Source organism: Tiliqua scincoides, chromosome 3 (assembly GCF_035046505.1).
Source record: "Tiliqua scincoides isolate rTilSci1 chromosome 3, rTilSci1.hap2, whole genome shotgun sequence".
NCBI lineage: Eukaryota > Metazoa > Chordata > Lepidosauria > Squamata > Scincidae > Tiliqua > Tiliqua scincoides.
In genome coordinates, this window is record NC_089823.1 from 192,030,690 (window position 1) to 192,055,845 (window position 25,156).

The 25,156-nt window shown below is 44.1% G+C and overlaps 1 protein-coding gene across 2 annotated transcripts in view; it reads right to left on the minus strand.

The window, feature by feature from the left end:
• ENTPD1 (ectonucleoside triphosphate diphosphohydrolase 1) overlaps positions 1 to 25,156 on the minus strand; it is a 51,323-nt gene that overhangs the window by 3,941 nt on the left and 22,226 nt on the right. The window contains exons 2-10 of one of the 2 annotated variants that reach the window (XM_066620122.1): positions 22,524 to 22,653; positions 13,201 to 13,328; positions 11,405 to 11,522; positions 10,274 to 10,424; positions 7,998 to 8,157; positions 6,463 to 6,696; positions 3,651 to 3,914; positions 630 to 737; positions 151 to 288 (exon numbers count right to left, since the gene is read on the minus strand). In XM_066620122.1, coding sequence (XP_066476219.1) covers positions 151 to 288; positions 630 to 737; positions 3,651 to 3,914; positions 6,463 to 6,696; positions 7,998 to 8,157; positions 10,274 to 10,424; positions 11,405 to 11,522; positions 13,201 to 13,328; positions 22,524 to 22,542 — 1,320 coding nt within the window. In that variant the 5' untranslated portion in view covers positions 22,543 to 22,653. Of the gene's footprint in view, positions 1 to 150; positions 289 to 629; positions 738 to 3,650; positions 3,915 to 6,462; positions 6,697 to 7,997; positions 8,158 to 10,273; positions 10,425 to 11,404; positions 11,523 to 13,094; positions 13,112 to 13,200; positions 13,329 to 22,523; positions 22,654 to 25,156 lie in introns of those variants that run through there. The other variant, XM_066620123.1, reaches the window with a different exon arrangement.

Consider the following 25,156-nt stretch of genomic DNA (forward strand, 5'->3'; position numbering starts at 1 on the left):
CTGAAACAAATGCAGAAGGAGGGGAGAAGAATGTGGAGGGACATGAAGCACCATGGTGCTTCTGGGAGAAATGAGGAAAACATGCATCACAAAAAATGCACCCCCTCCACCAAAACCCACCACCCATTCCCTCTCTGCAAGTCTAGATACCTTCTTCAGGAAGTGAATGCGTTGCCATTCCTCATTCTTGAAGGAATATCTCTCATTCAGCAATGCGACAATATAAGTACCTGAGAAGCAGTAATCACTCAAATATTTCTCTTTAATGTTAGGAAATTCTTCCTTCACCTGGACAAAGAGAAAGGAAGCAGGTTTACTTCCATGGCCCTCCCTACTTGTGTCTCTCTTCACCTAGAAAGGAGGCACTCCACCTTCCAGGCAAATATTAATCCTGGCAACCACAACATGCGCATGTTTTGGCACATGAGCATTTCTTGCACATATCTCAAGAGGCCATGTAGCCAAACACAACTCCTAACATAAGCAAGTCTGGGCTGAAAGTGGTTTGCACTTGATTATGGAGCTGCAGCACGAGGTCGCACTAAACACACAGCATTGCTGCTAATTGGATGCTATACATTCTTAGAGGCAGGGCTTATCCTCCTTGTAGCTTGGGGGAAAAGGCATACCTTATCCCAGGGTCTGGAGCAAAAACTCTTCAGTGTCATTATCACATCTTCCAAGGGTTCATTCGTCACATTGAGAAAGTCCATTACATAGTAGAAAGCTGAAAATGCCTACGAAGGAAGAGATGGGAACTTGTTTAGAAAAGTACAAAGTGCTCTCTACATCAGTCCTCACTAGTTGAAGAAAAAGGAAGAGAGAACGTGTGCAGGCCCATAGCCAGGGAGACAGACCAGGGTCACACTACACTTGCTCCCAGTATGGAAGGGATTGTCACTCCCGAATCGGCCTTTTCAGCCACATTAGACGCTGTGCCAGAACCACCATTCAGAGCACGATACCATAGTCTTTCAAGACTGAAGGTTGCCAACATTATGTATGATAACTGTTGGATTCTGCCACCTAGTGGCAAGCAAAGAAAGGTCACAAAATGGTGCAGACTTAAGCAGGACGAAATTGTCTCCACCATCATCACCAGTAAAGCTGCAAGTACTCTTCACATCCCACAAAGCAATCACAATAATGAATGCACTAACTGAGGGAAGACTCACATGATCCTGACAACAAAATATGAGCGGTTCCACGCTAGAAAAATTTAATATGCTTGCATAGCAAAGATGTGGAAAGATGGTCTAGCTTTGAAGAAGAGAAAGAGCCTATGTCTTTCTGTTTTACCTTCTTCATTTGTTTATCAAAGAGGTTGTGAAATGCTATCTCATTATGCCTTCATGAATGGGTTTGCCATATCCATTGTCTTCTGTGGCTAGGCCAGTCACCCCCTCTAGGCATTTCACAGAAAAAGCTAATCAATTATCTTGTCTCCTAACTTGCATGCTCAGCTCTGAGTACTGTGATTTGAAATGTATCAGGAATGCTTCTTGGCTGGTTCTTAACCACATCAGTCTGTGATGTCATGAGATCTTCAATCTCCAATAGTTCCTCTCCATAAAAGGGTGGCTATTTGATTTGTTCTTCCATAGTCTGTGTTATTGGCTGGAATCCAGCACGCTCATGCTAGGACAGAGAAGCAAATTTTTCTCTCCAGAAGGAGTGTAGATATGCTTTTCTAAACATATCATAACTTTATTGGGATTACAGTATTTGAAACACAGACATCTATAGATTTTTTTTTTAACAGCTAAAACAACATATTGGGAAGCATACTATTTTTGTGAGGGGTTCTATACATCTTTTCTTCTTTTTTCTCTAAGAATATTCTTGACTTTTTGCCAGGTTTGATAAAAGCTTTGAGGGTCAACTCACATGTTACCCTAAATGTGTAACATGATATTGAAGTAATCTATGTGTGCATTGGTATGAAAAGGGGTAGCATAAAAAAAAATACAGCATGGTGTGGGGGAGGGCTCTAGGAGTTGGCCCCTCCCCCACAGCTTCACTTCCAAATGTGCTTCCTGCATGCTACTTTAAAGAGAGAAAAAAACTTCAATTTTCCTCTGTAAAGTTAGCACATAGGGGTGTGAACGAGAGCAAAACCATGGCAGGGACAAAGTTCGAAAGCCATCTCCATCTCTGTGTTTCCACTCCTTTTAGAGGTTGCCATGATTTTGTTTTTAAATTTAAAGAACAAATACTACTGGTCATGTGTGATTTGGCCCTGAGATAGTCAACTTCAACAACCTTTAATGGCATAGTGAAAATTAATACAACGTACATAAACATACACAGCACAAAATACAAACAACAAATAGAAAACACACAATGAAGCCACAGGAAAATTCCATGCCCAAATACACCAGTCAAGACTGCCTGAAACTGTTAGAGGTAAGGACTTTTGTAAGAAATTCGGCAACAAGAGTTGTAATGTCATACGAAAAGTCATGTAAAAGGAAAGCAACAAGAAGGTGGGGGGGGGGCAGAATAACTGGAAAGAACAGGGCCCAAAATAGAACAGCGAAGTTTACTAAACGCAGGACAAATGCAAAGAAAATGGGTGACGGCCCTGAGATAGTCATTAGAAGGGCAGCTAGCAAAGTGGAGGTAATGGACACATTAAACACACTGTAAAATGCTTTATAAATAGTACCATTACTCAGGGCCGGCCTTAGGAGTTGCAGGGCCCAATTGGAAACAATTTTGCAGGGCTTCCTCTACTAATATTTTTTTAACATTTAACTTGAATGGAGCCAGACCAAGAAAACTAAAATCTGTTACTTCTGTACACGTGGATAGGACTCCTGTACCTTTAGTGGTTGTGGTGAATAGATGCCTGGGAGGTCAGCCAGAGGGAGGAGGGAGCCCAGCCTGCACTGCTCCCTGACTCTTGCCCACTGCTGCTCTGTCTGCAGCAGCCTGCTCCAGAATGAGACAGGGGAGAGGATGGTACCAGGAGCTGCGAGGATGGAGAAAGAGCGAGGTGCACATGCTGTCACCTGCATAGCATCAATTTTGGGCCAACTGGAAGCAGTGGTGGGCGGGTGCTGCTTCTGAAGTGACCCAGTATTGGGACAATCGGAAACAGTGGTGGGCAGAAGGGCAGTACAGGGCCCCCACCATGCATGGGGCCCAACTGGGCGAAATCTTCCCAATTGTCTAAAAGCCAGCCCTGTCACTACTATTAATGACCATTCTGAGTACCCCTTTTGAGTTATTCTGGTTATCCTCAAACAGTGGGATGCAAATATGCAGTAGGATGTAAAATACAATTGTGTGGAAAGGTCCAGAGAAATGTGGGCAATGCAGTGGTACATCCTCTGTCCTCAACGAATGTTTGTGACATTGTGGCACCTTTATGAGTGTGGATCTCCTGTCTTACCAGTGCCCTGTGTGTGAGATTGTGTGAGATCTCTTTGTGAGGTTTCCTTAGAATGGACAGGCAGCAGGAGAGATGCAGAATCCCCAATAAGAATCTCTGTCTCTCATCACATACCTGGCAGAGACTGTCAAATCTGGTTCTCACAGGAGCAGGCCAAGCCATTAATTTTCAATAGCTTCACAAAAATGTCTTGCTCCAGTATCAAACCACCACCACCCCTGCTGAAGAAAGATAGATTCCTATATAGACTCACCCCAAAGTTCCCCGTCAAAGGAGGCATGAAAATGCCATTGAATGCACAGTTGGAGTAGGGACACTGGCTCATATTAAAGATCTTCTGAATGCTTGTCAAGCACCTTCCATAGTTTCCGGCACCATCAATTCGAAGTTGCATGTTGGATGGTGGTGGCTGCAAGCTAGGAGCTGTGCAGGGGTTTGTGAGCAGATCAGAAATATTTAAAATCTTTACATAACCTCGGTGATAACATGGTTCGATGTGAAAGCCCTTCGATGCTCCCTGCATCATAAATAAACAGATAAATGTCACCAACAACCGACTGAGTTAGAAGGCCTGGTAGAACATGGAACTGGGCATGGATACAGAGCTGAATTTATGGTAAGGATGCTGTGCGCAGGTTGATGGCCAGAAATATGACACTGACATATATATGGTATTGTTATGCGTAATTATCTCCCATGCATGTATTTTGCTGTCTGCTTCTTGGACCTGATAGTCTGAGAAGGCAAAAGATCAGTCTGAAGTGGACCTCTGAGGTTTTGGTCCAGGAATCACAATCAAGGTTTCAAAAGCGCTTCTACATTTCTTTCCCTTTTCATGTAACACAAGGCTTGCTTCTCCATAAGAACATAAGAACAGCCCCACTGGATCAGGCCATAGGCCCATCTAGTCCAGCTTCCTGTATCTCACAGCGGCCCACCAAATGCCCCAGGGAGCACACCAGATAACAAGAGACCTCATCCTGGTGCCCTCCCCTACATCTGGCATTCTGACTTAACCCATTTCTAAAATCAGGAGGTTGCGCATACACATCATGGCTTGTACCCCATAATGGATTTTTCCTCCAGAAACTTGTCCAATCTCCTTTTAAATGTCCTTTTAAACTTGTCCAATCTCCCCTCCCTACATAAGAAAATGACACTGAAACTGAGCAGTGTAATTAATGAGGATTATTGATACCTGCACATAGCCTGAGGCAGGAGGAGATCAGTTCCATCAATCCTCATTATGTGTGATTCTATGGAGCAGAATTGGGCCTTGATGCCACCAAATATATTTTCTCTTAAGAGAGGCCTGGAGATAATTAGCAGCAGGACTAAGATGCAATTCTAACCAACTTTCCAGCACCAAGGTAAGGGCAATGTAGTTCCAAGGTAAGGGAACAAACATTCGCTTACCTTGAGGAGGCCTCTGTGACTGCCACCCAACTGCAGGATGCAGCACATGCCCCATTGGCACAACTATGTCAGTTCTGAAAAGTTATTTAGGATTTGGGCCTAAATGTTTGAATATATTTGGAGTAATGAATTACCACAGTGAGGGACCCTACTGGATTCAAGAGACATCTCCCAGGCCCAATTGTGAGCTGCATTTTTTTCTCGGTTCTGGAATTTCACTAACCTTGGCAAATAATCTTTGTCCACTTTGTTAAACTGTGCTCTCTAAACCTTGCCACCCATGCTTGTCAATTGCATGCTTGTTATTTTGCTCTTTCTTCACAACCAGAACACTCTTAAAATGGGTGAAAGCCACACCTAACCATCTTGAAGCTAGATATAAGGGCTTGGCCCAAACTGCATGTGATGTTTAGAGTGTTATGATAGGCCTGATAAGCTTAGGCTGCAATCCTATACATTTTCCAGGGGGTCAGTCCCATTTAGCACAATGGGACTTACTTCTGAGTAGACATGCCTAGGCCTGTGATTGGGGCAAAACATAGGAGAAATTTAACCCTACCCCCCCATGACCCAATCTGTGGGGGGAACAATTAGACTACGGTTTACCCTGGGAAAAAAGCTTCTCTTGATGCAATGGGAGCTTTTTTCAGGAGTACATAGCAGCTGGATATTTGGGTCCTGGTGGATCACTGCCACAGCAGGGGAAAGGGCTAAATTTTCCCTACTCCCTGTTGCAGTGTCAATCCAGCTGCTAAAAATTTAAAGGGGCTAATAATGCTTTAACTGCCAAGTCACTTAGCCTTCATGAGAGTCTCTTTAGGTAGTCTAATTTTCTGGGATAAAGGTGAAGTAGAGGCTCTAAGATTGTTCCTGGTTAAAGGCTCCAGGTTTCATAGGGCTCAGAGTTTACAGTATCAGCATAATTAAATAAAGTTCATCAGTGGTGTGGATTGAAAAACACTGGGGATCCTGGCCACTATGCAGCCCAGAGGGCCACCCCGGCGATATCCAAGGACCTTTTAAGGGCTGGAGGAGGCCACAAGTGACCTTCTCCGGCCTCTGAATGGGGCGAGGAACTAAGGTGGCGAAGCGGTGTGAGGAAGGCAGCAGCACAGTCGTAGAACCCAGGGTCATCCCCCCCAACCCTCCCTAGGTTTACCAGTGCTGTAAAATGGGATATAACAACAACAACAGGTATTTATATATTGCCTTTCTGGTCATTGGATTGCCCTTTAGACTTTATTCAAGGCGGTTCACACAGGCAGGCTTTCTCTAAATCCCCAAGGGGGTTTTTACAATAGCAAATAAGTTTTATCTTTCAAGAACGATCAACATTCCAGGTGGATCTTTTCCCAGTCTGGTCAACATTCTGGCTGCACAGCCTCCCATGCTGATAGACAGCTCTTTTCCCTTTCACAGAAAAGAGCTTCAGAGCCAGCTTCTTTGGCTCTCACCCAAAAACAGCTCAGCTTGGCTTGTCAGCTCTCAAGGTCTTGCCACTCACAGAAGTTTCCAGTAATCTAGAACTGGCGAACTTCAGATGTTATCTTTGGGCTTAAAGACAGCTCTACCCTCTAGGCCAGACCTCCTGCCCTGAATCACAAATTTATCCTCTGCCCCCAATACATATATTAATGTCCTAAACTTACCTGGGCATCTATGGCCAGCTTGAGGTTCAATGCCTGGTCCTTCCCATAACACAAGAAGCTGTGCGTATACACAGTGTAGTTCTTGCCATAGAGACGGAAGTTCAAAGCATCTCCTTGTGATTCCACTGTTGTGTCTGGTACAAATGTGATCTGTGTGGAGGCTCCTCCAAGGTCCAATGCCCCTGTTGTCCCAGGATTGGAGAAGAGAGGAGGCAGAAAACTTGGCCAGAGAGACTGCAAAAAAAAAGAACACACCAAATGGGCAAAGGATGGGAGAACCAGCTTGTAGAACCACGGCAGGGAACCTGGCTCAGTGAAGTGGCAATGGGGCAGAGGGTTAGGAAATTGCTAGCAGAAGCAAGAAGTGGGTTAGGAAAAAGTAAGGAAAGTGGATTAGGAAAATTGGGAGATCACAAGGTTCATTCAAAACCAAAGTGGGTTGTGGGAAGGCTGGGAATGAGCACCACAGGGAAGAAACAGATGGCCTTTTAGGGTATGACTTGTGTCTCACTGGTAAAGAGTCTTGTCCCTGTTTGGCCTTGAGAATTGTGCTGGGTTGTATAGCTCTGATTGTGTATCCCTCATGCACACGCCGTCTCTCCAGTCAGACAGTGAAGCAGAGAGAAACACAAGAACTAGTTGTTGGGAAAACTGCATTTTCTCAGCCACAGCAAATAGCTTTGCACACTTGGAATATGCAGTTTCCCTGCAACTGGAATGCTTGTTAGTGGCAAGGTGTCTGGGGATGCATTCCTATACATGCTTTCCTGGGAGTAAACTCCACTGGACACAGTGGGACTTATTTCTCAGTACACATGCACAGGCTTGTGCTGTGAATGGCCTATTTGCTAATAAGGATTGTGCTTTCTTCATAAGTCTGTAATTGCCCAAAGAAGAGACAACAAAGTGAATACAGCTGGCAGGGGAAGACAGTTAATTTCCATGCAGCACAAGTTGTGTTTCTGTGTCAAGATCAGCAGTGCCAATTACATCTCTGGCTGCCAGAGAGCATAATGAGATATCATGTATTGCCTATCCTTGCATTGGGCTCCTAAGCAGTGGGCATGTCATTATTGGAACAATTCACTGGAACAGATGCAGCAGCTGTCTAATAGGTGCAGTCATTGTAATGTTAGTCACTGTTACAGTAATGAGGACAGGGAAAGTATTTATACTGCAGGGAGGACCTGAGAGATGACTCAGCTCAGCTTGCTAACAACAAAGAACCTCGTTGCACCTTAAGGGCAAACAGGGATATATTGTGGCATAAGCTATTGTAGACTAAAGCTTATTTCATCAGAGCTTTAAGTCCACAAAAGCCTTCAAGGTGCCACAAGACTCTTGGTAGTTTTGCCAACATAACTACCCCTCTCGAACTTGACTGTGTATATTACATTTTCTTTCCCAGCAAGTCCCTGGAAGTTCAGGTAGAACTGGGTCCAAAAAGGATGTGAAGAATCTGCGCTGTTAATAGTGGAAATGAGGCATAGTCAGCATCCAGGCTGCAGCACTCACTTTTTCACATGGTCTATTACCTTTTTGAAGTTGCCCAGCAAGTAATTAATGGTGATCCAGCCATAGGCACCTTCTTCCTGGCCACTGAGGATCCTGGCACCCTTGTAAGAGAAAGGGTATGAGCGGAGGGTTGACTGTACTGCAGAGAGAACCTTTTTGGAAGTATCCTCATTCTGTAGGCTGCATGCACAAAAGAGCAGGTGGGGAAGAGACAGTAAGCAGAATCCAAAGATCTTTAGGACCACTTCTAATGTCCCATTTCCTTCTTTGCCCTTGTATAACATGTGTTGGGGAAGTGGCCAGAAAATAACATAAGACGTGTGCATTTCTAACACTAGAAGGGGCAGCCTAGTATAAAATGTGAATTTTGAAGCAGATCCTGAAAATATTTACAAGGTGCAGGTCTGCAAATAAAGATGTAGGGTGGGACAAGCACAACACCCTTCACAACCAGCACCCACCTCCCTGCTCCCACTTCAGCCTTAAATGTGTATTGGACAGGGACAGTAATTCCTGCCGCCGCCACCCAAAGCAATTAGTTGCAGAAAACCTCCATCCCATGTTAGCAGAGAGTCCCACAAGCCAGGGATTCCCTCAAAACCCGACAGTAATAGGGGACAGGCAGTTTGAGAAGATGGGGGAACCAGCTTCCACCTGTGTAAACTGAGCAGGCAAAACAGTAAAATAAAGCAATTGTATTAAGGGGGATTGAAAATGCACCAAAACAATGGAAGGGAAACAAGGGAAGAAATAAGGAGCCTGCAAGAATTAATCAGCTGCACTGGGCAGCCTGGTGGAGGGGTCTGGGCAAAAATTGTGCACATAAGTTAAGGTGGAAAGAAAACAAAACATTAACACAACTTGCTGGGCATACTTAGAGTAGGCATACCCTACTCTAAGTATTCATGCTAGTCCAGGATTTTGATCCTTACACCCACATGCAGCTGAAAAGGTGGGGGAACCTTGTCAATGCATCCAGTGCTTTGGATGAGACACCAAGAAAAATGTGCAAAGTGGTGCGAGTGACCCCACTTTTTATGACCACTGCATGTTAGCCAGGTTTTACCTGTGGGATTGAATTCTGGAGGATCATCTGAACCCTTGACCTTCCCAATCTTGAGAATCAGGTGGGCTTCACAGTCCAGTAAACTGGCTCAAAGCCAAATTCTTTGTTTACTGGTCAACAAAAACAATAGGGTAAATAGAGTTACTGCCTTCGAATGACTCAGCAGATGCTGAGACACCACATGAGCCTCTGAGGTAATCTGGTGGCCCCAAACAGGTGGAAAAAATAGGGAGAAATAAGGGTTTTCACCATAGTGTCTCACTGCTATCTGGCCTATCTGACATTGCACAAGGACATGTTATCTTTGGCTCCTTTATAGATGCTTCCGTTTATAAAAACAACAGTAGGAAAATGTAACATCAGAAGCAGTGCTTACGCCACTATACAGATATGGATTTTGATTAGATATATCAGGAGACTTACCATAGGATTCACCTCTTTTCAACACAACATTGCATTGGAAGACAATAGATAGCCTATAGCTGCGGTTTTCAAACTCTCCCGGAGTTTGAAAAAGGTAGTAAGTGCTTGCAGGGGAGGGGAGGGAGGCAGCGAAGGCAATCCCTAGAATCGCAATGCTAAGGGGGGCTGCAGGGACTGGGATGTACTCACCAGTCCCTGCAGCAGCCTGTCGGGGGTGCAGGAAGCCCTGCGCGAGCATCTGCAGGGCTCCCTGGGTTTCTAAAAGTGAAAGTGGAGCTTAAGGGGGCAGAGGCCAGGGCCTTCACGGCGCCCCAGTTTGAATACCACTGGCCTACGGAATAGTTGTTTGAAAGAGTGAATGGTGACCAATATGGGACCCTCATGTAGCAAATGTTTATGGCAACACAGCCCAATGTCTTTCTCGAATAGAAGTTTAGAGAAATAGAGCAACCGCCATATTTCCAATTATTTGGTCAACTTGGAATCCTGGTGCACAATACAAATGAGGTGGAGTGGCGGAGGAAGCAACACTACATTACTGGGCCAGGCATCTTTATGCACGTGGTTGAACAATGAAACATATTCACCAAGGGTGAAACACACCAGTGGCATGCTTGCAGACTTTGCTTAGGGCTAATATGTAATTGAGTCACCCCAGAGATGGGAAGAGAAACAGCCAAATTGGACATAGACACAAAATTCATCATAGCCAATCCCAAATAAACCCTTGAAAACTGCCAGCTGTGATTTCATGCTCAGCACTCCTAAGTTCTCCAGGTCTGTGCAGACCATATCCTTCTTTGATACCTCAGCAGCCGCATGCCAGCTGTGGCCCCCAAGTACACAGGTGTATTTCTATGTTCTCTTGATGGCACACTGGTCTTTGCCTTATTCATGCAGTGCATCAGGGAGACACCAGCTTGTTCTACATTATTGGCATATGAGGAGATCCCTGGCCCTGGAAAGGAAGAAAAAGCAGAATTTTGTCAATCATTCATGTATAGTCAGCACTATGAAAAATTTTAAAAAGTCTATTTCAAGATAATCAAAAATTCTTCATGAAGAAAATCAGAATTCTTTGATTTGTTTAATTTACTGTACATCAATGTTCAAGTATATGCTTTAATCAGAGTTGGAAACTTTTTTCCCCTTTAATCAGTCTACTTGATTCCATGAAGGCTGCCATATTTAGCACTAGGGTCTATGTTCAGCAGCTTGTGGCTGTATTGCTCACCTGTAGTCCAACATAGCCAATATGTATGAGTGCAAACAGAATATACAAAGAAAAAAAATGTACCCTAGTATATTCATGTGCACTGTGTTCCCCTGGCCTATGTAATTGTGGAGAGCATTCCTTCAAGAACATAAATAAGTATATTTTATTTGGCACTTTCAGCTTAGCAAGCTAGTTCACTACTACAGTGAATGAGAATGTGATATAGAATATATATATTTTTCTTTCATTAAACTTAAGGTGGTTTACCTGGTTGTCTCCAATCTATGTACACAGTACACCCAGACCTGCTTGGCTTCAGCAAAGTTGCTGTAATAGATGCCTTCAGACCACACCCCTGGGGACCTAAGTGTTCTTTCTCTCTGACATAAAGTGCTGATTCTGAAGAAAAGGACCAGCTGGCACAGTTCACTAACAGCAGATGGAGGCCTATCAGAACATCTGTAGATCAAAGATCTGAGAACATCTCTGCTGGCGGAGGAATGCCAACAGAACAGAATGGCCAGAAGAGGACATCTGAATTAAAATTTTGATTTTTTTTTTTTTAACTGTGGATTTCTGGGCCAACCTTCCCACTAAGGAAGTACATAGAATTGCTGTTGGTATGTGAAGTTTAAAGCATGCTTGTTTCTACCCCTTCACCAGACCATTATCACATCTTCTTTTTCCTATTACTATCAGTCCCAACTTTTCAGTTTCTTTACCTTCCACTTCACAGGCATCCACCTGCCGCACCACACCAGTGTCATTCTCCTTCTCGGCTGGCCACGCATATACGTACACAGTAGTGTGAGAAGAACCAGCATCCAGTACAATCCCATACTGCGGAAGAAACAAACCCACAACTGCATTAAGTAAGACTCATAGTAGGAAGATGTGGTTAAGATGTACTTCTGTTTATGATGTAATTCATCATTCATTTCTGGTAGCTATCATAAAAATAATCTTGACTGATTTTTTAATAAATGATTTCTCTGGTTTATCTTGGAAACAAAGTTGTTTCTTGGAAGAAATTATTAATACCCTTTCACAATGCATTACTTTTAAGCATTGGGTTACCTCTAGAGCGTCCGTTCTTCTGAAGGGAGGAGTCTTCCAGGGAAAGGAATGTCAGGATGTAGCTTAATGAGTCAATAACCATACTGCAGTAGTAAAACACGTGATTTGATAGTCACAGATCCAATCACTGATGTTTTGGGGTATTAGGATTTTAGGTAACTGGCTGAGAAAGTTGTGTGACATCAGAGAGCTGCTACCAATCAGAGGGGACAGTACTAAGCTAGATGGACTGGGCTGTCTTAGTATGTGTTCCAGTGCATTGTTCAGACAGGGAAATATTGCTCTCACGTCCAGTATCTTTGTAAATTTGGGGTTTTCAGGTCATATATTTCTGATTTCAAACTGAGATCTATGCATAGTATATAATACATCTAATATGAAAAACTATGATTGGCTTTTAATGCCCACCTGACGGGTGTCTCACACAGGAATTGGATTTAGAGGTGGAGAAAAGGATCTGTTTACCTGCCACAAATATGCAGAACTTGCTACTTCAAAGCTTACAAGGAAAGTTCCTTGGGATCTTCCTTTTCATCCCTGAACTGAACGTGGCTGTCAATCTGTTATTGACACTGCAGTGCACGCATTGCAGGGATTCCTAGAGTCCCCATTAATTGGTTTCTGTACTACAACTAGTAGGAAGGGATTTGACTTTACATGGGAATGCTGGGGCAGGATAAATGCTTCAGCAGAGACATTTGGTAGAGGAACTGAATCAACAATCAGTTTCTACAGACACATGTAGTGTGGAAGAAGGCCATGAATAACTTGAATATCCTGTGGCTGAAGAGCAAATGCCAATGCTTCCCAAACTTTTTGATAGACAGGGCACAGGTTTTTTTCTGGGTCAAACTGAGAGGCACACTTCATTCTTCCTCTCAGAAACATACATGTGCATTTCTGAATAAATCCAAAATGAATGGGCAGGCATCCTCTTTACAGTGGCAGATTAGTCCAATTAATACAGTACTGTGAACTTTTGATCCTCCCTTCCTTTTGCCTAATCCATCAGGGCTCAGGAATGGTATTGTGTTTTCAGGGCACTAGTGATTTCTCTGGGATTCCCTGTACCTGTAGCATGCATGGTATATAAGAGAATCGTGATATGCTCTTGCTTCCTCCATTAAGATTACAATATATCTCTACCTATATCTTAGCAGACAAAGAGAGGATTGATATTTCATGAAACCTCCCAACTCTAACAGGCATGGGATAGTGGATGCATCCAACTATAGCAACTCAATTTTTCAAAGCCCACAAGCTTCTCCTATGATCTGTTAGTGGTTTGGAGAGTCTATTCACCATGCTTTAGCAGGAGGTTCTCCTGTGACCTACTTTAGTATTCCTTATGTTGGAATGCTTTAGCAGGAGGTTCTCCTGTGACCTACTTTAGTATTCCTTATGTTGGAATGCTTTAGCAGGAGGTTCTCCTGTGACCTACTTTAGTATTCCTTATGTTGGAATGCTTCTGTACGACAGCCACAGCAATTAAAGTAATCAGTGCCACTGCAAAGAGAGCTCCCAAGATGATCACGTATTTGGGGATATGAAACTTCCGCACTTTGGTATCTGCAATCACAGCAAAAAGGAGATGGCATTAGAAACAACACAGCACAGAAGAATTCAGAAATACTGAACACCCATCCCTTTTTCCAGCCATCCCACAACATTGACTGTCAAGACTTGATTTTTTGGGGATAAAATCTACAGAGAAAACAAGTGGCAATAAAGCAAGCCAACTTCCTGCATGGCATAGGAGCCTAACACAGCAAAGCAGGCAGGCATCTGTCTGAGTCCAGATGTTAGCCCAGCTGAACAAGCCTCACTGCCTTTGCTTTTATTTTTGGGTCTCTGCATTTATGCAGTGGCTATTCTTGGACAGATACAGCTGAAGATTGAAACTTCTACAACAAATCAAGTGTGGCCTCTGCTGCCTCCAGCTTGGTGATACTGGTGCCAACATTTTGAGATGAACCAAACACAAGTCTGCCAGAATGACTTTTAGGGGTGAACTTCTAAGTTTAGCGAAGGTCAAACTGTGTTTCTTAAGAAACTCGTAACCAGATCACATTGGCTCTGTTGCCGGTTTCATTATGCTCATACTGTAGGTATTAATAAATACAGTCTTCATGTATTATTTCAACTCTGACATTTTGCACAGTAGAACAACTGCACTGATGTTGGAGCTGTTGTTGGGGTGTCGGAAGAAGCAAGAGGAGAGATTTATTTTTCCTAGCCTTAGGCTAAAGGAAATTAAAGACTCAAAACAAAAAAATTTAAAATACAGAGGATGATGGTGGCTCCATCAAGAGTACAAGTGAAAAGCTACCTTGCTTATGGAAACTATAACTCACGGGTTATTTAACTCCACTGCATGATAAATGTGAGGCCCAGGCAAAAGGAGGAACTATCTATTGCAGTGGATACAAATTGTTCAAAAAATGGGACAGGCTCCCTGAATCTAAGTTTAGAAGTAACTTGGAACATGCCAAGACATCACACAAGTATCACACTCAGTTTGCACAGAGCTGCAAACTGTCTAGAAATTTTGGAACTAAAGAGATGGTGGGGGAGGGAGCAGGGCACACACATTTGGGGGGAATTGAAATAAAAACAGGACTGACATTTTTCCAGGACTAATTTACTTGTATTTGACAAAGCAGGCTCAACCATCCCCACCCACCCCAATTCTACCATACCATTCAAAAGAAAAACACTTGTTAACCTTTAAGGTGCTACAGCACTTCATTCTGTTGCTACAATGTATGCACTAGCAAGTAAGTCCTTAAGGAATTGAACTTGTTTATCATTTGATAAATAATTCACTTGTCACTTTAAGAACATGAAATGTACTGGCTATAACACAGACTGCTACAGTTTCTGATTTTGCAGCTTCTCTTTTTAAATTTTCCTGATTAATTTGTAATGATGTATTTTTTTACCTGCTTTTATGTTTTCTATTATTTATTTATCTGTAATCATTTATCTCAAGAGCCCACAAATTATATTTATGAACTACAATGTCTTTAACTTTTAAGCAAAAAAAAAAAAAAAAAACCTGCAAAAATACAAATTGTTCAGAGATCAAGCTGCAAGCTGTTGCAACCAGGCATATCTTTTTTGCCAGCAGGCCAAAGGACATAAAATAAACATTAAAAATAGAAAGAGGAAGACTGAATTATTTTGAGTTTAGAAATTGTTTTCTTATGCTTTTGCTGTCTGAGTGCTGTAAATTGTTTTGCTACAAACTATGATTTTGCTTGAAGTGTCACCTCAGAATGTTAATAACTGTGGATGCCCCCCCCCCCATGGGACAGTCCACTTCTGGGCTGAGGTGAAGACAGAGAGAAGTGCTTGGCAAACAGATGTGTGAAAAACAGCCACTGGCAGCTTTGAAGAGACAGAAAGCTGTGAGTTGGTTCAAGGCGAAGCATCTGGAATGCCTCATTGCTCCAGGAAGTGGGGAAAGCCGAACTGGCTTTCCAATGTGTAACTTCACTCATCCCTATATAATTTTCACCGGTCATCCTCAAAGTGAAATACTTTGTGATTCTCTCCACTTCCCCCAACACTTCTAATGTTCATATGCAGCATCAAATGAAAATGTTAGAAATAAAAATGCTTACATCCAAATTGTTGCCTCTTTTTCCCCCTTGGATCCTCACTTCTTTAGATGTGTGTGTGGGGGAAGGCTTTCCAAGCCAATGTTTCCTAGCAGAAGCCTGTTCAATGCCATTTAGAAGAGCAGATCTGCTTGCAGGGACTGGGGATGCTCTAAGGTGACTCTGGTTCCTAAAGCTGCCCTGTGTGCCTTTATTGGTTCACAGCATCTGGACTTCATATTAGTGAAGGATCACCAGAGCTTAACCCCAGAAAACCCTGCAATGCCGTTATTCAGGCCTGACCTACACCTGCAGCAGAATGCAACAGTAGTGTGGACTGGCCCACTTTAGACTGTAGGAGCGCAACTGTTGAAGGTTACCCCAATCTGAAGTGGTACAATCCTTTTTATCACTTCAGAGTGTCACCACTTCATTCTGCTACATGTCCAGGAATAAACAAAGAGTGTGCCTTTGAGTATGTATGGAGTGCTTTTCCATCACCCAGGAATAACTCCTTGTGTATGTATGTATTTATTGTTACGGTCAAAGACCAGCAAAAACAAACACAATACCACTCTACAGCAGGCAGAAATTAAAATTTCAACATTAAAATGCAACATTAAAATACAATAAAATAGCCATCATAGTATTACGAATGAATAAGAAGGAGTAGCTATTAAAATTTCCTCTCATTATTAATAATGCCCATCCGGGTTTTGTAAGCAGCAGCCAAAAAACTTGCAATGGTCTTATAAGCTGAGAATTAGACTCCTTGTGTCTGGGATTAAAGAGAAAGGATTTCCAGGTTGCCTTGAGCCAAAGGGGGGGGAAAAAATTTATCCTTTGCAGAAACAGAGGACTGCATTGCATGTGAAGGTGGCCGAATCTAAGAAGAGATCAGTGCCTTCCAATCTCCCTGCCCCCCCCCCCCAAAAGAAACTGAGAGCAGGATTGTGGTCTATTTTTGGTGTAGAAACTATGCCGGTGGTGATAAAGGCAATTAACATGGTTACACTGCCTAGAAAGGCTGGGAAACTGGCTGACTAAATCAAACAAGGACTCCTGAGCACAGGGGAATCCCAGAATGGCAGCAAGCCACATCCTTGGCTGCTCAACAAAGTGGGAGGCCTCCAATGAGCATGAGGCCTGGGCAATGAACAAGGGGCAGTGGCTGAAATGCCTCAGCTGCACATCAACAAGTTCTGTCTGGCTGCATCCAGCTGGCTCAGTTCAGATAGTCCTCAAATTCACAGCTGAGCAGATAGCCATACCCAGGACGGGATTTCTAATGAAAAACACGCACCCTCTCACCCACTGGTGTCAGTGTGAGATGGGGGAGTTGCAGCTTTAGGATTTACTAAGTCTTACAATTAGCTACCTCCTCCGCACCTTCTCACTGACACCTTCTTGTCTCAAACTACTGAATGGGGGGGGGGGGAGAGGATTCCCATGTTCCTTCATCAAGGCAGAAGAGTGCTATCAGGAGGTATTAACCACATTTCAAGATTGAAATGAAAAGACATACAAAACCAGATTAGCACCATGCATAGGTTATGTATAATAGATGGAACTCTCTCTCTCTCCAGAGTTGCTTCTGGAAGAATATTGTATTTATGCATGTATTTATTTATGCATTTTAAGCTGTATGTGCACTTCTTGAGAAAGATAATTCATGTAGTTTAAAAATAGTTTGGGGAGCAGCCCTCGAACTGGCATCAATGACAGCTTCCCTTCCAGGTGTAAGATCCAGGTAGGGAGGGAACAGTTTCTTCAGTGCAGGAATAAACTTTTAAATAATCTGCCCCCCCCCTGCACTGGGGTCCTGGCCTAGACTGCCTTTTCCCCCTTCTCCTGCAGCTACTATTTAAGTGGGGGAAAAACAATGTCAGGGCCAGGTTACTCATTTTATGGTTCCTGTTGTTCGACCCCTAAGTTACTGCTGTGAAAAATTGCAAGACAGAAGCATAACTTTCCCTTTTAAGATCCTAAGACATTTGAATGTGTACTTGCAATTCTGAATGCCACAGCATGTTATGTGTGCTTAGGGCTGGGCCAAGATCTCACCTGGCTTCACTACTAGCTATCCATGCATTGCCTCTTTCTCTGCTTGTTCTGCTCTGCAGCATGATGGCAGAGCATGGGCCAGTTGGCGCAGGGCTCCAAGAAACCACTGACCTTATTTTGCTCTTGCCTTCTGGGCACTGGATAAGTCAGGTGGGATACATGTTGATGTGCCAAAGCTTGGGAGTAAAATGAACAAAGCACTGCCTTATAGGTAACCTTATTGGAAACCTTGGGATGTGCCATTTTGGACATCTGGGGACCAAAGCTGGAGGATGGTGTCAGAAATGGACTCTTGCTAATTCTCCCATCTGAGATGTTTGCAAATGCAAACTACAAGGCTGCAGAAGTTCCTTTGGTGAAGGAGCAGCCAGTATACAAGCCCCCACTCCTCTTTCCCACAGGAGAGCACAGAGCCCGGAAGTGAACACACAGGGGCTTTGTGCTCACCGTGGAATCCCAGTTTTTCTGTTTGTGTTGGCAGCAAGTTGAGGGTTTATTTCTGGCAAAATGTCGTCAGGGAGGTTACAGACAGGAATTCCCTGTGACCCGGCTAGCTCAGCCTGACAATCCCCCCATTCACCACATCAGCACCAAGCACATTCCTTCCATCTGGAGACAGGCCCACTGACTTGGTCCCTGCTCCAGCACTGCAGACAGCAGCTCCCAGCTGCATCCTCAGGCCCTGCTCACACAAGCCACAACAAAAGGCAGTCACATCAGCAGCTCCCAATTGCTTCCATAATACGAGCCCTAACAACAGCATTCTCCCTTCCCTGATTTGGGTTGTGAGTGACCCATTTAGGAACTGTGGTGCTTGGCCTGAATGTTCTCTAAATGGCAGATGGAGTTGGCATGAGGACATGTTGGAAATGTGGCTGGTGTGCAATGAATGTGTAATGACCAGAAGTTGTATTGAGTGTGACTGGCTTTGGGAAAGTCTGCAACCGAACTCCTGCTGAATTCAGTGGTTGCAGAACCAGTATATTTGTGCCTACTGCTTTAGAACAGGACCTTGTAGCAGTGCTCTGCTTTGCTACACAGCTGGCAAACTAGCTGGAGTTGAAAAAAAGCATTCTGGGTCACATCTGCTACCTGGAAATCCAAGAATAATATTGTGTCCAGAAGTCCCGTCCCCCCAGCTACAAAACTGCTTCTCAAAAGAGTGTGTGATCCCAGTAAGGATGGGACTGGCATTTCCTGTTCCATCTGGACTAACTGGTCCACCAAGTTCCTCACCACAATCAACTCTGGTCTGAGTTTAAATACATTCACCCTCATTCAGTCCACAACTGCTCCCAGAAGAATGTTCAGGAAAACAACTGTCTCCGCTGGGTCTGACGATATCACCCACAACGTCTTTCAGCAGTTTTATGTTGCTGTTAAAGACCATGGCAGATAATATTGAACCCTAAGGAACCCCCACAACAACTCCCACAGAAAGGAACAATAGATCCCCAGCAAAGCTTTCTGGAATCAGGGCAAACTGGAGCCCCACTCTTAACTCAGGGAACCACGCCAGAAGGATACCATGGATGATGGTACTGAAAGCCCCTGAGAGTTCCAAGAGAATCAATGAGTCATATTCCCCTGTCTCTTTATTACCATAGGTAACCAAGGCAGTTTGTGTCTGCAGACCAGCTTGATAACAGACTGAAATGGATCCAGATAATTAACTTCATCCAAGCAACAGTGGCACAACCTGAAACACTGCCTGATCCCTCTTGGGTCCACTGCCTCTACACAATTTTCAAAAAATAGTGGACACTTACCACTCTCCTTGCACAGTTTCTTTGATTGCAGAAGTGTCGGACTTCCATGTTCAATTTAAAGGGACTGTGCAAATGAAGGAGCTACTTTGTTCACACAGTGCCTGTAAATGAAGAAACTGCACGAGAAGTATGGTGAGAAGTTGAATGAACCACTTTGTGCTTGCTTTTAGCCAGTCTGTGGAATGCAGATCAGCATGGATTGCTTCCATAGTGGGCTAGAGGGAGATGGTGGCAGCAGCAGACTCAGGATGAAGGGCATCCCAAATCCACTACCCCAGGGCATTTCAGACTGGGGTGTCATGACGCCCCAGCCTGTGGGCCCTGGTCTGTTTCCCCTTAAGGGGCGAGGGCAGCCAGGAGACCAGGAGGAGGCAGCAGCATGATCCCCAGGATTGCGTTGCTCAGGGGGGCTGCAGGGGCTTAGGTACACTTACCAGACCCTCCTGCAGCCTCCCGGGGGTGCAGGGAGCCCTGCGGACAGCCACGCAGGGCTCCCCACAACCACGGGAGGCTGCAGAAGGCTCTGGTAAGTGTACCCAAGCCCCTGCAGCCCCCCTGAGCGGCGCAATCCCCAGGGGCTCCCCAGGATTGCGCCGCTGCCTCCCCCGCCCCCGCAAGAACTTACTGCGGCTTTCAAACTCCCTGGAATGCTACCCTCTTGCCTTCTCTGCAATCTGCCACTAATGCAACCTGCATCATCTCGCTTAGTGGAAGGGCTGCCCCTGCATCCAAGAATACTTGGAGTTGCTTGGCCACCACCTTCTTGAACATCTGGTCCAATAATGTCAAATGAGAAACCAGTCAGTAATTGCCAAAGTCTGCAGGATCCAAAGATGGCTTCTTCAATTGTCAGACTGTCACATCTTTTACAGCAGAAGCCTCTTTGGTGAGGCATTAATTATCCTGCTGACCAGGCTGGCCAGCCTCTCCCAAGGGGCAAAGGTGAAGGAAGCATGTGTGTTCTAAACTTCTCTACACACCTTGCCTGTATCCTTTTCAGGTGAAAGCAGTTGTAGCTCAATCAAGCAAATACGACTAGCAGAGGCTGAGAAGACTACCAGTACATACTCTGAAACAAATACAACACCAAAGTCAAAATGAATGTAAGGAACTTTATGTGTTCCTTACTGTAATGTAAGGAACTTGATGTGAATCACTAAATGTGTTTCAATTCATAGCCGAATCCTATAGGGCATTTACAGTGGCAGAACTCCTGGTTTGCTGCCTTAAGTGCCACAGCAGCATTGTAAAAGGCATGCCACTGCTGTGTGCTTTGGGGCCACAGGTACAAAAGCCAGAGGCCACATGGCAATGGCGGCTCTCAGATGCTGCACTGGAACAGGTAAGATGGAGGGGGAGTTCAAGGGCAGGAGGGGGAGAATTGGAAGAGGATCTGGATGGGTTGAGGAGCAGGCAGGGGGTGTTCTGACAAAGGGAGTAGAACCTGGCAGTGGCAATGTGCACCAGGATGCTATTCCCATTTTCCCAGCCTGACATATTCCCTGCCTCTCTTCATACATACACCACCAAAGTAGCTGGGGTAGGTTCAAGGAGACACATTCACAGCCTATGGAAGGGTAAGTTAAAAAAAAATTACTGATTCTTCCAGGCCATCTGGCTGTCCTCCATCACCACTGCATGCAGAACTCACTCCATCAGTGTGGCTGCATGGTGGGAAATGGTGGGGGATAAGATTGGGCTCTCAGTCATAGTGGTTTATTGGTGGTTTTATGGATTCACTAGCAACAGGCAGAGAAAACTTTGTAACTACACAAAATGGCTCCACTAGATTATTGGGAGGTTTATTGGGAGAAATGGGAAGAGTAAGGTTCAGCGGAACCTCCACCCCACTTAAAAGGTGTCCCACCACCCAAGACTAGCCACTATCAGTAAAACATATATGGAAGCTTATTTAAAGTTTCAAAAAGAAAAAAGGTTTCACTCATACTCATTGTAGGTTACATGCATCTTGTATTAAAGTTCAAAGGTTCAAACTCTGGAAACAAGGGGCCCTAACTGCTGTCCCTGTAGAGCAGCCATTTTCAACCACCGTGCCGTGGCACACTGGTGTGCAGTGAGTTGTCCACAAGTGTGCCACAGGAATTTGGAGGAAGGTCATTTATTAATAGGGCCAATGGGAGACATGAGCCCCCACTGGCAGCATGGTGTGCCTTGTCAATTGTCAAAAACCTGGTGGTGTGCCTTGACAATTTTATTGCCTTGTCAGTGTGCAGTGAGATGAAAAAGGTTGAAAATCACTGCTCTAGAGTGTGGGTGTGCGGGAGGGTATGTGCTGTGATGGAGCACATCTTCCACATGTCTTGCTCATCTGATGCCTGGAGAGACCATGTTCAAAGAAGGGAGGAACAAAATAGGGTCAAGGCCACACCCCTGCAAGGACCACAGAGAGGACAGGTCAAGGGTCTCAGGTAACTGGACAGTGTTCTGCCCCCTACAGTCCTGCAGTTGACACTGCATCTTCTAGCACAGATGACTTTGCGCAGATGCAATGCTGGTTGAAAAGTAAGTATGTCTTTACTGCCAGTAGCACCATCACAGAGTAGGTTTGCACGCAGTGTTTGCTTGCTGTTTTTTCTGCCACCTATGCTCTAGCCGTGTCTCAGCCACTTCACCTCTAACTAATTCTGGGACACCAGGAAGTTGCCTTGCTTTTAATCAGTGGGAGAAGGTCCGGGCAATTGTGTCAGCTATCCAGACCAACTCAATATTCCATCAACTGACCTGGACAGTTTGCCAAGTCAGCCAAAAATTCCCTGAGTGCATACTGAAAAACTGGTGGATTGACTGTCCAACAGAACAGCCTCCTGGGGCTGACCATCTTACCCTATTTCTGCCCAGCTCACAGGTGTACATATTTGGTCCCTGATGCGTAGATAATAATAATAATAATAATACAGGTACTTCTATACCGCCTTTCTTGGTCTTTATTCAAGACTTTATTCAAGGCGGTTTACATAGGCAGGCTTATTAAATCCCTGTAGGGATTTTTACAATTTGAAAGAATGTTCTATCTTACAAGAACCACAACATTCAGGTGTTACTTTCTTGATCTGGTTTCACATTCTGGCCTCCATCCTCCCACGCTCAGAGCAGATGGAATAACTCGGCTCAGCTTGTCAGCTGCTTCAAGGTCGCACGGTGCCGGTGGCCTCGAACTGGCGACCTTTGAATGTTATCTTCAGGCAAATGGAGGCTCTACCCTCTAGACCAGACCTCCTGCCCTGGAGGATGCAACATTGGGCAGAAATGGCTTAACTGGATTCCCCACTCTTGCAGAGGCTGCAGAGTCCTATAATCCCCACACTCACCAGGTAATGACTCTTCCATGCTCTTACATTTTGATATTCAAACAAGGCTTCGGAGACAACATTTCTGTTTTATTACTTCTTACTTCTCTCACAGGTGAAGAGCCTGTGTAAACAGTCTTTGCACAAGAAACTGGAAAAGGAAAGAAGGGGGAAAGAGTGAAGCAGAGGCTAGTAAGATATTCAATGTCACTACCAGAGTGCAAGATAATCCACAAGGAACCCCTTTATATTCATTAGAAAACAAGCTGCAAAATGAACAGTACAATAATCCTGATGTGCTGTGCCTCCTTTTTCTGGATATTCCCAAACCTGCTTGTGTTTATAGAAGGGCTGTTTTCAACCATGGTGCTGTTACACACTGGTGTGCCACAGGTGGTCTGCAGGTGTGCTGAGGGAGTTTGGGGGAGGATCATTTGTTAGTAGGGCCACTGGGAGATGTGAGCCCCTTCTGTCAGTGTGGTGTGCCTTATCAGTTGTCAAAAAACTGATGGTGTGCCTTGACAACTTTAGTGCCTTGTCAGTGTGCTATGAGATGAAAAAGGTTGAAAATCACTGATCTAGACAGCCAGGAAGTTCATAATTTCATAACAAACAACTACCTAAATACAAAAGCTATTTTTGTAGCCATGGGAGCTATAGGGAATAAGACGCACTTGTCCTTCAGAATGGCATGCATTTAACCATTTCAACTGTGTTTGCTTGTATCATTCTGGACAACAGACCTTGGTAAAGATCTGTTGTGTCTGCCTTACAAGATTTGGATATGTATTGGTTGCTCTTGTTTTAATTGTTAGGTTGACAAACCATTGTGGTCAAGCGGAATAAAAGTTATTTTAATAAATAAATCATGAATCTTCCAGGCAAGTTACCAATCACCCACACTGCTGTACACAAGAGGTACATGATACCCCTATGCAGGAAAAAAAATGTTTGTTTTTTTTCCTGCATTGGGACACCATACACATGGTGAACAGGTGATAGATAGATAGATAGATAGATAGATAGATAGATAGATAGATAGATAGATAGATAGATAGATAGATAGATAGATAGATAGATAGATAGATAGATAAGACCTTTATTGGCATACATTACAAACACAACAAAGAGAACAACAGTAGTGAGTACAAGCCTATGATATATAATACATAACAATTGAATAAGTCAGGTATATTTGTCCCATATAAAACATAGTGGCTTAATATATAAAATATACTGGACAGGCTCTCTTGGGTCTACTTGCCACCATCAGCTGCAGATAGACTGCCACCCTCATGGTGATAGGACTGCACACATCATTCAGCGAACAGGCTATTGGAATTGTTCACTACCAGTCCAAAATGCAATTTTGCATGCGTCTGTACCCAAACATCCCCTCTGGCCAGTCAAGCCAGTGAGTGGCAAATTCCTGCAGAACAGATGCTCAACATGATCCAGACTATAGCAGGAAGGGCCAAGTAGTACTCCAAGCCAAGCCCCAAACCCACAATTCCAGTCTGGCTTTCTGAGAGCCAACACTCTGAGACTTTAAAAAACCTGCCTCACCTCATTGTGCCATTTGTCTCTGTGCACTCTGCTCTTTAAAACCTAGATGTGGTCTCCCAGAGGTCATTCTCCACATTGGGTCTTCCTGGGATTCATGCTCAGCATGAATATCCTGCTCTGTTCCTCATTTTGCTCCTTTTTCTATTCCAAATAATCATGAACAAAGAGTCCCGAAGTATTTTTAACCAAGAACAGAAAAAAAAACAAGAGCCTATTGTAGGACAGCAGATGAAAGATGTAAGTGTAGAAGGAAACTCCACATCGAAGCAGCTCAAGAGTGGAAAGAAAAGCAGATCTTGAGAAAATATTTCCAGATAAACTGGAAAAATTTTCCTGCTTTGTAAAGTAGCTCTTATATAGAATCCTGCTTCTTGCCCATGAGTAGCAGGTTTAGGGCCCAATCCTATCCAACTTTCCAGCGGTGATGCAACCATGCCAATGGGGCATGTGCTGCATCCTGAATTGAGGAAGCACTAAAAAGGGCTTCCTTAAGGTAAGGGAACATTTGTGCCCCTACTTTGGGGCTGCATTTCAGCTGCATTGGCGCTGGAAATTTGGATAGGTTTGGGCCCACAGTTATGGAATTTCGACAATGAGACCTGAAAACTTTGAGTTTGAGGGATCATCTTCAGGGACCTTTAGAAACAGCACTAAGAACTCGGGCTAGATGAACTTGGGGATTGCTCCCACTCTATACACAGTGTCCCCCAAATTCTAAACATGTCATAGGAATTAATAGCACAATCCTATGCACGTCTATTCTAGAATAAGTCTCTTTGTGTTAATTGGGGCTTACTCGCAGAAAAGTGAGGATTGCAGCCTCATTGATAAAGAAGTATTAATAATGAGAGCTTGTACTAGTGGCTAACAAATCTCACTGCTGACATAAATTTACTAGATGGTCTTAGGCAAACATAGTGGAGTTTGGTTTTGTGTAACGTGGTTAGAGGCAAGACGTTGATGTAACTGCAGGCACAAGGAAGTGAAATACAAACACACACAAAATTCTATCACAAGCAGTGGATCCAAAGCCACAACATATCCATCATATACATTCTAGGATAGAACACATCCAGCTTATATGTTCT